Genomic DNA, 14,375 nt, shown 5'->3' on the forward strand with positions numbered 1-14,375 from the left:
AGTTTCACTGTCATACCCAATCTCAAGTTTTACATCCTAACTTCACATCTTTTGTTTGCTCCCCCTTTTCCCACTCATGTTCATGATCTCTTCTTTGCTGTTTTTTATGCTTGAGTTTTCCCTCATCCACTCTATTAACCACAACAATACACTCAACACGTACTTAGGCCCAGATGTAAATAACCTACTTTCAGTTGTGAAATAATCCAATCATTTCTCTATCAAAAAATATCTCCCACAGAGAAGAAACTTGAAGCTGCAAGAAAAGAAGCACCTCTCTGTATTTTCTGAACTGCTTAGACCAAAACCACAGTCAAGATCTCAGAGCCACATGCCTCAGTTTGTACATCCATGAAAGACTGCAGAACAGCAAACAGAATAAAGACGACAGCTGCTGGAATGAATTAACAGATGAAGACATTAGAGGTTCCCTAGTTATGGTTTGGGGAAACAGAAACATCACTGATCAACTGTGGCCTTCTGGACACAAAAAAAGGATGCTACCTGAAATTATTTTATAGCCTGCACTTCAAGTCTTGAAACACTGAAAAGCAGCAGGATAGCTACAACATGGAAAGAACAAAAGAAGAACAGACAGTGAGGGACTGCAGCCTAGTTAAAAGAAACTTTGGTTTTTTAGATGAAACATTACCTGAATTCCTTATACTGGAGCTGTTCAGTTTGGAATCTTTGATGACCAAGTGCTTAATCCAAAGGGTGGGTGCTGTGATTTCTGAAAAAGAAGAAATAACTGCCTTAAAGAAACGATAGCAATTAGTAAATAAGCACAGTTGTTACTCATGAGGACAAGATGTTTGCTAAAATCATAGAATCATAGAATGGTTCGGGTTGGAAGGGACCTTAAAGATCATCTAGTTCCAACCCGCCTGCCATGGGGCAGGGAAACCCTCCACTACACCAGGTTGCACAAAGCCTCATCCAACCTGGCCTTGAACACTTCCAGGGACGGGGCAGCCACAACTTCTCTGGGCAACCTGTTCCAGTACCTCACCACCCTCACTGTAAAGAATTTCTTCCTTATATCTAATTGAAATCTGCCCTCTTTCAGTTTAAAGCCATTGCCCCTTGTCCTATCACTACACACCCTTGTAAAAAGTCCCTCTCCAGCTTTCCTGTAGGCCCCCTTTAGGTACTGGAAAATCATGCCTTAACCGATCCATCATCTTTGTAGAGAGTGGCTCATCCCCTGGTGAGGTCTTCCACCTCTATGAACCACTATTTGTAAATCTTCCACAAGGTTATCTCATTATCTTCCTGTTCTAGAGAGTACCTCTCTGCTGGCAAAACATTTTTTTCCCCTCCCTCTACCCCCCACTTGCTAAATTCACAAGTCTAAAGCCTTTCTCCTCAAGACTTCAAAATCTCAAAGATTATGCTTTGTGCTACAATATATATTGTTTTCCACTAATGTATGAAATCCAGATTTTAAAAAGTCAATCCGGGCCTTAAAAATTGCTTTAACAGCCGAAGAGCTGACCATAGTCAGTTCCCTAGAACAAGCAACAACAAAATTTGAAATAAACAGGCAGAGAAATGAAGATATTTCTGGAAAGACTTGAAAGGAAATCTGTTAAAGAAACAAGTTCTGGTTACAAAAGCATGTCTGATGCACTACAACCAAGACATCCAAACATAAATTTGTGGGGAAAAAAAGTGCTTAGAGCACCTCCTCTGAGGTGTTACAATCAACTTCAAAAAACAGCAGGACCTGCCCTAAGCCACAGAAATGACACATCAGCATTTGATTAGAACTGAGCAAAGCAGTAGTCAATCATGGAGCAGATCCTCCTGGTGACTATGCTAAGGCACATAGAAAATAAGGAGGTGATTGGTGACAGCCAACATGGCTTCACTAAGGGCAAATCCTGCCTGACTAATTTGGTGGCCTTCTACGATGAGGTTACAGCATTGATGGATAGGGGAAGAGCAACTGACACCGTCTACCTGGACTTATCCAAAGCATTTGATACTGTCCCACATGACATCCTTGTCTCTAAACTGGAGAACCATGGTTTTGATGGATGGACCACTCGGTGGATAAGGAATTGGCTGGATGGTCACACTCAAAGAGTTGTGGTCAACGGTTCAATGTCCAAGTGGAGGCCAGTGACAAGTGGTGTTCCTCAGGGGTCAGTACTGGGGCCAGTGCTATTTAACATCTTTGTTGGTGACATGGACAGTGGGATCAAGTGCACCCTCATCAAGTTTGCAGATAACACCAATCTGTGTGGTGTTGTGGACACGATGGAGGGAAGGGATGCCATCCAGAGGGACCTTGACAGGCTTGAGAGGTGCGCCTGTGAGAACCTCATGAAGTTCAACAAGGCCAAGTGCAAGGTCCTGCACGTGGGTCGGGGCAATCCCAAGCACAAGTACAGGGTGGGCAGAGAATGGATTGAGAGCAGCCCTGAGGAAAAGGACTTGGTAGTGCTGGTGGATGAGAAGCTCAACATGAGCCAGCAATGTGCGCTGGCAGCCCAGAAAGCCAACCGTATCCTGGGCTGCATCAAAAGGAGTGTGGCCAGCAGGTCGAAGGAGGTGATTCTGCCCCTTTACTCTGCTCTCATAAGACCCCCACCTAGAATACTGTGTTCAGCTCTGGAGTTCCCAGCACAAGAAGGACATGGAGCTGCTGGAGCGGGTCCAGAGGAGGGCCACAAAGATGATCAGAGGGCTGGAACACCTCTGCTATGAAGACAGGCTGAGAGAGTTGGGGCTGTTCAAGCTTGGAGAAGAGAAGGCTCCAGGGTGATCTTACAGCAGCCTTCCAGTACTTAAAATGGGGCCTACAGGAAAGCTGGAGAGGGACTTTTTACAAGGGCATGTAGTGACAGGACAAGGAGCAATGGCTTTAAACTGAAAGAGGGCAGATTTCAATTAGATATAAGGCAGAAATTTTTCACTCAGAGGGTGGTGAGGCACTGGAACAGGTTGCCCAGAGAAGCTGTAGATGCCCCATCCCTGGAAGTGTTCAAGGCCGGGTTGGATGAGGCTTTGGGCAACCTGGTGTAGTGGAGGGTTTCCCTGCCCATGGCAGGAGCGTTGGAACTAGATGATCTTTGAGGTCCCTTCCAACTCTAACCATTCTATGATTCAATACCATGGGCTAGAGCTCCTAAAATGACATTTTCAGAACTGATATTTTCCTGAAAAATTTTCAGTTTCCACAAAAGCAATCCTTAAATACTAGGTCCTGGAGTTTGTCTGATGTTCCTCTAAGAAGTTTTCACAACAGATTTCCTGCTCCCTTGTTGACATTTACATGGATCTGCTTCAAGGGAGAAGCTGGCTGACTACAAAAGAAACTGATTAGACATTATAAGACCATGAAGGAAAAAATGAAAGGGAATTTTTCAAGTCCTAAATGTTTTCAGCTACATTGATCGTAGGCATCAGTGTAATCACATTCAGGGCATTTTTTCATATGGAAATACAGATTGAACACTGATATTCCAGCAGCAGTAAAAGTTTGCTTAACAAAGATTGCCTTATCTGCAGATTTCACTACACTATTTTATCACTCAGTTATTATGCACTCCTATAAATACACATACCTATATACATTGGGCCTTTTCTGGGGAGAACTACATCAAGTTAAACACTGAATGAGAGGGAGGAAGAGGAGAAGCACAAAAGTAGAAAAAGTCCATAAACCAAAGTGGTAGATCCAAACTCCTAAAACTGGAATAAAATTTAGTTCTGGCTCTGCACTGTATGGACTGGGTGTCTGCAGCTGAAAAAGCAGAGACAATCAAAGTTCTATAGATGCCAACGAATGGGTGAGGGCCTTTAGAGACAAAATGGTGCAAATATTTAAGTGAAGGTGAAAGGTGCAGAAAAAGGAATTGTGGGGGGAAAAAGGAGAAAGGAAAAGAAAATTAAATTAATCATTTGAGATCTACCATAAAAATGTATTTTCTATCCAGTTAACCTGGACATTTTCTGGAATACAAGTAAGCAATAGACTCCTCTGAACAATACATCTGTTGAAAGAGTCGATTCAAGAGTTAAGTGGTGAAGTTTACCAAACAGAAAAGACATTTAAAGAAGTTTTTCTTTAAGAAATGAATACAACTTGCACACTGAAACTAAATAGAGGCTGGATGCAAAGAAAATAGAGGCTGAAAGTGCAGGAGGGAATAAAACTTTTTCATTTAAAACTATAGCAAGGACCATCAATAAAATACTCTTTTGCAGAAGAGAATCTTGTCCTAAGAGAAGATTTTCTAAGAACATTGCTGAAATCTGCATTGTAACGAAGTGAAATAATTTTAAAATAGATGGCTGGCTGCTTTATGATTCAGACCTTGAACAGGAGAGTTTAAGTTATCTGATCTACATTATCTCTGGCTCTGCTGTTATGTCCTCAGGAAGGATCGTAGGGAGTGGGAGGAGAACTTATGCCTGAAACGTGAATATTCATTATCCTTTAACATAGGTGAAAATATGAGAAAGGCAAAGCTTCATCTTGGAGATGTTGAGGACCAAGAGGTATCACACATTTCAGAGGCAGCTGAGTGTATTTAATGCCCTTTGAAAAGTGTCAGCCCCTTGTGGATTGAAAGTAGGCACCTAAAAACAAAGCATGAAAAAAAAATCCACATTTTTACTGTCCATTCATGTTGCTATCAGGTCCACCCTGGTTGCCTGACTGAATACACAGGTTTTCAGGAGCCCAGCAGATCTCAAATTCACTGAAATTGAATGGGATTTGGACTTTAACTCCCTTTATTATGACATGTTTGCTCAGACAGAACCAAGGGATTGTTCAGGATGACAGCCTGAGGTGTCTAGTCCAAACTTCTGCTCCAGACAACATCAGCTATGAGACAAGACCAGGTTGCTCAAGGCTTTATCCAACTGCCTTGGAAAGAAAGGACAGAATATCACTGCTGTGGGCAATCTGTTCTACTGCCTGATTGTCCTCATGGTGACTAAGTTGTTTCTTATATCCAGTCTAAAGATTTTGTTTCAATTTATGACTGTTCTCTCATGCATTACTGTGAAGAGCCCAGCTCCATCTCCCTGATAAACTTCCCTGTAGGTATTGGAAGGCTGCTATTAGGTCGCCTTTAAGTCTTCTCTTCTCCAGGCTAAATGTTTCTTACACTCTTCCTGATGTACCCACTTTAAGCCACTGTTGGAGACAGTACGCTCAAAGACAGAGGATTACACAGACTTTTGGTCGGACCCATAATGGATTTTCTTGTGCTTATTGCTACAACCACCACTGAAATCTAATTAGTCCTATTTTACTAAAAGAGATGACAAAAAACAGAGTGACAAACTTAGCAGAGGTTATTCATCAATGCATAGCTTGATTAACCTGCCTGTCATATTCTCTTCTCCCAGCTCATAAGGGACACTTAATTCAACAGGAAGCCACTGCATTAGTCATTTTCTCTAGAAGTCTAGGAGATACAGTCTTGCGTAATATATTGCAAGATTTGTGAGAGGCAATCTTTCATCATGCAGTCCAAGCCCATTTATCAGACTTGATTTCACCTACAAATCAATGTAAAGGTTTTTGATTGAAAATGTTTTTCATAGAAGATAGGATAAGATTTATTTCAGACTCTGCCTGTCACCAGAAGGTCCAGAAAGGCCTGTTCACTACACTATTTTTCAGGAACTTTGCCCAGTTCTATTTGAATGACCAAAATGTTGAGTCTCTCCTAGAGGGAGCTTCTGAACAGGCTGTATTAACCAGATCAGCTCACTCCTGCATTTTACTAGTACATTCTTCCCATTGAATATCTAGAGGCCTCCTCTCAGGGGAAAACTTAAAGGCCAGAAGTCTATGATTACAAACGGCAATTTAATACATCAGCTTGCTGCCAGGACAAAATTTCTTTTGATATAAACAAGAGATAGTCAGCATGGCTTCAGTCTCCTTTGTTTATTTGAGAATGCTTTTTGCTTGGAGGGCTTTGCTTTGTTTCTTAAAGCTCACAAGAAAATTCTTACAAATCTATGATCACTAAATGGAAGCGACAGGACTACAGCATCTTGCCATTAAATAAGCTTACTTGAGCAACAAAAAAAAAAACACCTCATCACCTGTTTTTATAAGGCAGGAGGTATCAACAGCATCACCTACTCTTGCTCAGTAGTCTCCATTTCTGCTTTTGATTCAGTTTCAAAACATTATCAAGTATAGCAGTCCAGTATGAAAACACATAGGCTGTCCCTCACTGCTGCATAGTCCACAGTATCAGGTGGGTCACAAAGTAGTTCAGAGCTCATTCAGCTCATAGCTTGACTATAATGGTTGTGGGTTTAAATCTGTAGAAAATGTGCACTAGTAAGCAATATGCAAGATATAAGCAGCTGCTAATAGGCCCATTCACTACCCAAGGACCACTATCCCCACTGGTATTCATGTTTGTATGTGTAAAAGGCTTGAACCTTCTGTGATGACAGCCATTTTATCCTTGTTTCAAGGCTTCCAACAGACTAAGGTCCAATATTCCCTCTCCAAAATACTACAATTGCAAGATTAGCCCATTTGAGAAGGAAGTTGCCTTGGTGGGCCATGAATTAAGTGGGCCCAGGACACTGACTTCATTTGCTTAAATAGTGTGTGCGTCAATGAAAGTAATTGCTAAATAAAGAAACCTCCCAGCAATTTTCTTCCAAGTCAACATTCACAAGCTGTGGTTTAGCACTACCCTCCCTTTGTGAAGCTGTAATGCATTGTACAGGTTACGAAACTTCCAGCATTGCTATAGTCAGGGTAGAGAGAGCGAGGGAGTAAGGACAGTCTAAAGAAAGTTGCTATTTCTGATTTGATGCACTTTTTTTTCTGTGACACCTTTTCCTCCAAGGTTACCCCAGGAATCTGGTCAATCTGGTGTTATTGTTGGATTTTGAGGAAGAGGGGAGGATGTAAAAGGATCAGGGAAAATGCCTGAGGTCCCAAGGGCACTATGAAATTTGGCTAACTTATGAGATTCACTGGCTTTTCTGCTTTGCAGGTTAAAGAAAGCGTTTGAACCATAAATCCTAAGGAAAAGGAAGAGGGAAGTAGGGTATTTTTGTTGTTATTTTAAGGGATTCTCTTACCTTCTCCATCAAAAATAGGCTGGGTTTCCATGGTAGGCGTTGGCTTCGAACCGTCATCTGAATTGAGGGTTAAAAAGAATCGAAAAGAAACTACCATTATTGAGGTAAATACTATCTACTCTCCAGCACTGTTGAATGATTGGGATTTGTACATGGCCCGGCCAAGTCCAGAAGAGAGAGAAGACAGATAGAACAAAAACAAATTATTCAGAGTTTACACTAACAGTAATAACATTTCACATAGCAAGCATGCATCAAGCACTGCACTATCCTTAGCCTTAAAAGAAGCCTCTATCTCCCCCTTCCCCCCGAAACCATTGGTGTGCATCACCTGGCAGTCTCCCTTTGTTGCACTGATCAGGCAATCGCAGCCTTAGTCTCAGGTGGGTGTATCCCACCCAGGACATTTCCTGAGACAGCAGAGGTGTGGGGATTGCTGTCCCACTGTTTCTTTCTTATTCTTTTTGTTTAAAAGAAAAACTCTTCTTCTGAAACTTACCTGTGCAGAACCTGGCACCAGCAATCACTGCAGAGCTGTTAGAAAGGGATGGTCAATAGCAAATCTTTTTTCTTACAATGTCTGCATCAAGATGTTCTCTAATTGCAACACTGTGGCAATGTCTTCTAGTTGCAAAATCTTTGAAAAAGAACTTCTCTGAGATTAGATTTTTCATGTGCAAGTGTTCCATGTCTTCTGACCACAGGTCTTTCATAATGAAAAGCTTCAACCAAAAAGATTCCACAGGAAATATAAATCTCAAAATTTAGAGGCGGATCACAGGGAAAAGTGTTGAGTTCACACTGCTTGGCTTAGTACACCAATTCATCATATCTACGGATTCAGCTTAGATTCTAATTTCCTCAGTGCTCAGAGGGATCTAGATTTCAAGCCCCAGCTTAGAACATCTTTACACAGCTCTAGGATAGCAGCATAGCATTAAGTGAGGCAAAACTTTTGACTGTGGGCAAGATAAGCTGGAACAAACTGTAGATGAAAGTTTTGTTGCATTGCAAGATAAGAATATAGAACATTGTTGGGATATAAACCAAGATGAGATTAGCCTAGAATTGCCTTTTTTATTTTTCCTCCTTTTTGGAATATAGTGGCTTTAAAAACTTTGTAACAACTATTTTTGCATATGGGCAAAGATGAGACTAGGCATCAGCAAAGCTGGCAGTAACCTAAAATGGAATGTTGCATAGCAAAAATCAGTTGGAGAGAGAAGTCTATGCTAGAAAAGCCAGACTTGCCACTGTCTGCATGACTGTATCAGTTGCACAGGGCAGAAGTCATTTAGAGGAAAGGTGCATGGGACAGCCCCTCCTAGAAGTGGCAATAATTGTCCTCAGTCTTCCCTTATACTGGTTCCAATTACAAAAGTAAAATACCATTGGAAGGGGATGGGAAGGTCAGAGACAGAAAACAGAGGCTTGTAAACTATTTTTCCACCAATACATGTATTTGCAGTTTTCTGAAGTGAGCAAAAGCCTGAACACTTCTTCTAGTGATCATTAATTTTATGCATTTCCACAGAAAGCAAAAGTGCACTGGTAATTTCATTTCAACCTCAGAGATCTACTAAGTAAAGGGGGTTGACAGAAACAAGCAAGAGATCCTGTTGTCATTTTCCCTCTTGATCAATGTAATTGTTTTTATGCTTAATTATAAGCATATCAAAAATATTAGGAAGAAAAAATACTTACCATTCCTCAGACAACTCTTGTTCTGAGTTTTCCTTTTATTGGGTATTAGCAGTAATATGGATAAGCAGTATTTATCCTTAAAAATTTGACAAACTGATTTCTTGGAAAAATTTCCGAGATTTTGCTTAATTTACAAGAAGGAAGATTTTGCCCTTTAAAGAAATCTCTGGAAAAAAATTAATGGTTGATCTTCACTTTTTGTCAGAATAGGCTGTTATTCTACAAGATCCCAGAAAACATAGCTATAACTTTTTATTTATTTAGGATGACACTTCACAGTGTAATGGAGCAGTGAGCAGTATGTAATGAGCATGATTGGCTGTACAGATTGAGAAGCCAACCCAAAACTGCAAGATACTCATAGAACAACTGGAAAGGTGAATAATTCTTAAATTATATTAAATAGGAAGAGACCTAGCAGAAAAAATAGCATAATAATAAGTTTACTCCTATTGTTCTCATGAATGTACCAAGTAATTACAGAATTGCTTTTCAGATTTAAAGCAGCAACCCAGAAGCCAACAATGGAGAGAAATTAGAAGTGGATCTGAGCCACAACACTTTATCCAAACCATGATGTGAACTTTGGCAGAACTTGGGATGCTTCAGGTTCACAGGGTTTCTTTTAGGCTTGTGTGTGTGAAGAACAGAGACAGTAGCCATTACAATTTGGGAAATACATTCTTCTTAAAGAAAGAGAATTTTGTAGCAGTTTTTGTATAAAGTTAGCCATTAAGCTACTGAAGTGTATTAAATAGTGACAGAATAAATGAAAAAAATCAACAAAAATACCAAACTAACCTTTGAACTGTGTTTTATTTTTAAGATCATCTCAGTAAAACGGCTGTGAATTACACAATCGTTTCCTCACTGAGTTACTAAGGCCAAATCGTGACTAAGTTCAGATTGTAGCAGCACTCAGTATAGTGTTAAGGGTTTTGCAAATACAGGGAAGTATAATTACTCCCCTGTTGTTCAAGCAAGTATAGTTCTTTCATCACACATACAAGAAAAAAATGCAATAGACAAGAGCCCTGTAGTTACATTCACCATATCTGAAGAATCAAAAGCAGGGATATTTCTGATTCTTTTTTAAAGCTCATGAAATAGTCACATAAAAGACAAAAATTGCACTTTATTAAAAACACCATGCTCATTTCCCAGCTGCCAGCTTCTTACTCTGAAACTACTAAATCTGTTTCCAAATCTATTTCTTAAACTGGAGAACTCTCAGTAGGTCTCTGTGTTTCAAATTAGCTTATGGCAAAAAGTTCCACTGCTGTTCCCTTTGGGCAACAGAAGAACCCTAATACTTTTCTACTCTCATTTCATTTTTTCCTGTTGCTCAATACACTGTTCATTACACTGAACATTTGTTCAACTGGCCTGTTTCCTCCTGGTAAACAAGGAAGAAGTTCTATTTTACATACCTGAACATTTTGAACAAACGTTTTGTATTCCTTAAAGTAGTACTTTAATATAGAACATATCTACTTTAACATATCACATATCCTGTGATATTATACAAAAAGTACAGGATGTTGTAACTTTGGAGCCAAAGGTCACCAATTATGTTCATCAAGTATGATCTATTCCTTTCTTCAAAAAGCTATTGAATTCCAAAATTTCAGAAAATTTCAAAAAAGCATACAACTGCAATAGTTCCTCATGCAGAGTGTGTCTCAAACAGAGGGATTAAACAGGTCAAATAAGTGCTACTTAATCCCTCTAGATGGCAATGCTTCCAGATCAGGAACTCATGCACTGCAGAACCATCAAAGAATTTCCTTTGGTTGCAGAATATTCTCAGAGCCCTGATGAAGAGTGCATTGCCATGCTTCTGTTCCGTGTTTCACAACCCAGCATGAATACTCACTTTATTTTTCCAAGACAACTACTGAATACAAACAGCATCACTCAACAGAATACTTCTGACGGGACATAGTTTTAAAGCTGTAAAACTCTTTACCAGTAAGCCTCCTTTCCTAGGGAACAGCTGCAAAATTGAACTGATTTTTCGAGCTCAAGTGGTGTCACCTTAGAAATGGCACTTTTATGTTGTCACTGGTAAGAGTGAGATAGGCAGGTCCAAACAACTCTCCCCAAGCCATTTCCACATTAAGATACCATGGCTACAAGCCAGAAGCCCACTTGCACTACTACTGTCAGAGGTTCGTAAGCTTAAGAACAGTTTTTTGTTGTGTGACAATAACTCAGATCTATTGCAGGTGTAGGCAAGAACTCTTTATGCTCCCACTAGGACTTTCCTCCCTTATCGTTGCAGAATATCTAGCAAGCATCCACATCTGGAATGATTGCAGTGTACACTGGGGTTGAGAGACAAGGAGATTCAGTTCATGCGAAAGACAACTGTTAAAGTGATCTTTTTACTCCAAATGACAGGCACTGAGGCCACGAGTAACTTGAGTTATGCCTGGGGAAAAGTAAACTACCTGACACAGAAAAAACATAAGTTACTACGGAAAAACGTGAAGTAACTGCCTGCTGCTGTGAATCACTGCTCTTGCCTCAAGCCACCTAATGGAAACGAAGAAAGGGGAAACTTAAGTGATAGAATTAACCTCCTATATCATATCTCCTACCAAGGAAAATACACCCACTGCAGAAGTCATCGGTATACTTGCATCACCACCTTAACAGACTAAGACCTATGCTCCTCCTAAGCAACCTTAACCTTCAGTACATCACCTTTGTGTTCTCACTGGAATCCATAAGACACTCCGTAAACATTTCTACTGTTTTAAAGAGCACTAGTGTTTATGCTGTTAACCATCCAGGCCTTGTACAAAACCTAGGTTTTTCTCCAAGTGTACAGCTTGAACATCAAGGTTTCCCAGACTTTGAGTCAGTCTGATAGAATAAGAGGATGACAATTTTACATACGTGGCTCTGCCCTGGGAGGAGACAGCCTTTGTCCAGTGTCAAGTGGTTCCTTCACTTACCATCATGTGGTTTTGAGTGAGCCACCACAGCGCATAGCTGAAGCTAAATAGGCAGCTTAGAGCCCAGATAGCCAGGACGAGTGAATTGTCTGCATGTCCTGTTCAATGTAGCAAAGCCCAATTTTAGTGAGTCTGTCAAACCAACAGGAAGGGAGAAGAGCTTTCCTAGGCTTGAGCACTCCTGAGGGACTTCAGTCATACATACACCTTTCTGTGACTTTAGTAACTCTGGTCAGAGGCAACAAAGACCTGGCAGGTCAACTCAAGTTCCCTGTATCTCTGCAGTTCCTGAATCTTGAAGACGTAACTTTAGAACTTTGACATTTCTATGTATTACCCTCAGGCTTGAGGGTGTTGTTTTATGTATTAAAAAACCCAACAAAATCTGTGTTTGTACTATATGGGGTCTTATATCAAAATACATGTCCTTTCCAGTATCATAGGAGTGGAGCAAGTTGTTGCCTTAATCATAGTCCTTCCCTACATCAAGTGAAACAGCCATAATTAATTTAATAGTCTATGCAGCTTTTATGCAGAGATATATATTGCCAATATAAATGCAGAAAGTTAGCACTCATGCCAAAAAATGTGAAATTCTTACAATCCAGCCAAATCAAGATAATTTCTTGCCAAGCAGCTGAAATAGAAATGCACCAGTGCAGATAGCCTTTGCTGCCAGGTTTTCACACCCCTTTCCACTTCTACGCATGGAGATCCCACAGCTGTTACGCAAAAAAACAATTTCTTAAACCAAATCAGCAAAAGCAAGCTCTCACTCTTTATTGCCTTCATTTTAAAAAACAGCAACAACGTGCTCCCTTTGGATATAACAACCCACAAACACTTGGACACAGACCAAAATACAGAAAAGTTTTGCTTAAAAAGGTGAAGACATGCTTAAGTGCTGAACATGAAAGGGCTCTCTATGGCTTAAGGAGCTCTTAACTGCAAAGGTTGACTTGCACTGTCACTGCAGTGATTTTTCCCTTCCTACATCAACTATTCCATATGTCATACAGAGGCAGGCAGTGTTTACTTCGACACTGCATTCCAAGCATCATCCAGATAGGATGAGGAGCCTTCCCCTGCGCCTTCTGGAAGGCATTAGTTCCCCCCACTTCCTCCTCACATCTCCCTCGCAGGTGCATCAACATGAAAAAAGCGACTCAAGCCCAGAGGACTTTGCAGTCCAGTGTAGTCAGTGCATTTGTAAGGCAGCACAATTCTTCACCCTACGAGAAAGCCTATCCCACGCACAGACAGCTGGAAGTAACTCTGACCCCCGTGACACAATTCAAAGCCTCCTCTCTCTGGCTTTTTGATTCCTGATTGACACATTCACTGCCAGGCAGAGATAAATGCTGCTGGGAGGACAATGTTGATCCGCTCTGACTATTCTTGTGAAGGACTTTTTCAGAATAATAAACAAAAAACATTGGTGTGCTTAAATGTCTGAATAGAACTGGAGATAGACAGAGAGGGGACCAGAGTGCTTTACAGAGGCTGGCAAGTCAATTGAAGAGTTAATTGTCTGGGTGTACAATGAGTTTATTCTGACGGCAAACAAAGAGCTCCCTCTTCCTGGGCCTGGTCCTTCAAAAGCAAACATGTCAAAAGAGGTCTGGAGCAGCACTGTATTAATAGCAATGCTCTAGTCTCTGGGTTTCAGTGGCTTTAAAACTGTTGAGATTCGAATAGGATCTCTCTAAAATCCAAAGTCCTCATTTACTGCTCAAGTTCTTTAGGTACTTCTACAGTAATTAGCCAAAACAAACTTGCCCTCTAACTTCATGTCTTTGCAGCTTTCAGCAAATGGATCCTTTTGAAAAACAAAGGCACAGCAAGATATTACCCTTGACACAATGCTGTAGACACCTTCCTCAAAATGAGATCCAGTTTTATATTACTTCAATTATGTATCATTTAACAGAAGTCAGTTTAAACAAAACAAATGGCCCCGAATGTCTCATACTTGGGAAGATACAGAATTCCAGTCCACATCTGGATCTGCATTTCAGAGCTTGCACTATAATAGGTCAAATCGACACAATGTCCAAACACACCCCCTGCCTCTGGGAAAGTTCAGATCCAGATTCAGATTTGAACTTTGCAGGTTGAACCAAGCCCTACGGTAATTACCACTTAAATACCTGACTCTCTTCTCTAAGTTACAAAAACTTTTCTGGGGAGGAAAAAAAAGAAGTATTCCTATTACTGATGCATGGAGGACAATGCAGCTGAAAAATAAGCCATTATACTTTACCACTTTGATGGCAAAACTCTTACAGATTTTTGGTACCAATGCAGAGACAGGCATACATGTTATTCTAGGAACAAGCAGCAGCCATGAAGGCTCAGAGAATTAAGCTGAGCTGGTTGTGAACTTCCTAGTGATGTAAATTTGCTTCAGTACTTACTTGTGAGAAGTTATTGTTTTAACCCACTCACGTAGCATTCCAAATAATATTCTTACTCAGGTACACGGGCTTGCTTCCAAGCAAAAGACAAAGTAAGAACCTTACAATAATTAAAGCCAGCATTTAGAGCACTCACCTAACTCAAACTTGAGACCCACCCTTTGCTTTCCCTTTTCTCAAGCTAAGATCCCAACTACAGTGCTAT

At 40.5% G+C, this 14,375-nt stretch overlaps 1 protein-coding gene across 1 annotated transcript in view; it reads right to left on the reverse strand.

The window, feature by feature from the left end:
• Positions 1–14,375, reverse strand: part of SMOC1 (SPARC related modular calcium binding 1) — a 129,833-nt gene that overhangs the window by 39,662 nt on the left and 75,796 nt on the right. The window contains exons 6-7 of the mRNA XM_086613612.1: positions 7,087–7,176; positions 653–733 (exon numbers count right to left, since the gene is read on the reverse strand). Of these exons, the coding sequence (XP_086469738.1) occupies positions 653–733; positions 7,087–7,176 (171 nt within the window). The remainder of the gene's footprint in view (positions 1–652; positions 734–7,086; positions 7,177–14,375) is intronic.

This window comes from Tauraco erythrolophus, chromosome 6 (assembly GCF_009769465.1).
Source record: "Tauraco erythrolophus isolate bTauEry1 chromosome 6, bTauEry1.pri, whole genome shotgun sequence".
In the NCBI taxonomy this organism is placed as follows: domain Eukaryota; kingdom Metazoa; phylum Chordata; class Aves; order Musophagiformes; family Musophagidae; genus Tauraco; species Tauraco erythrolophus.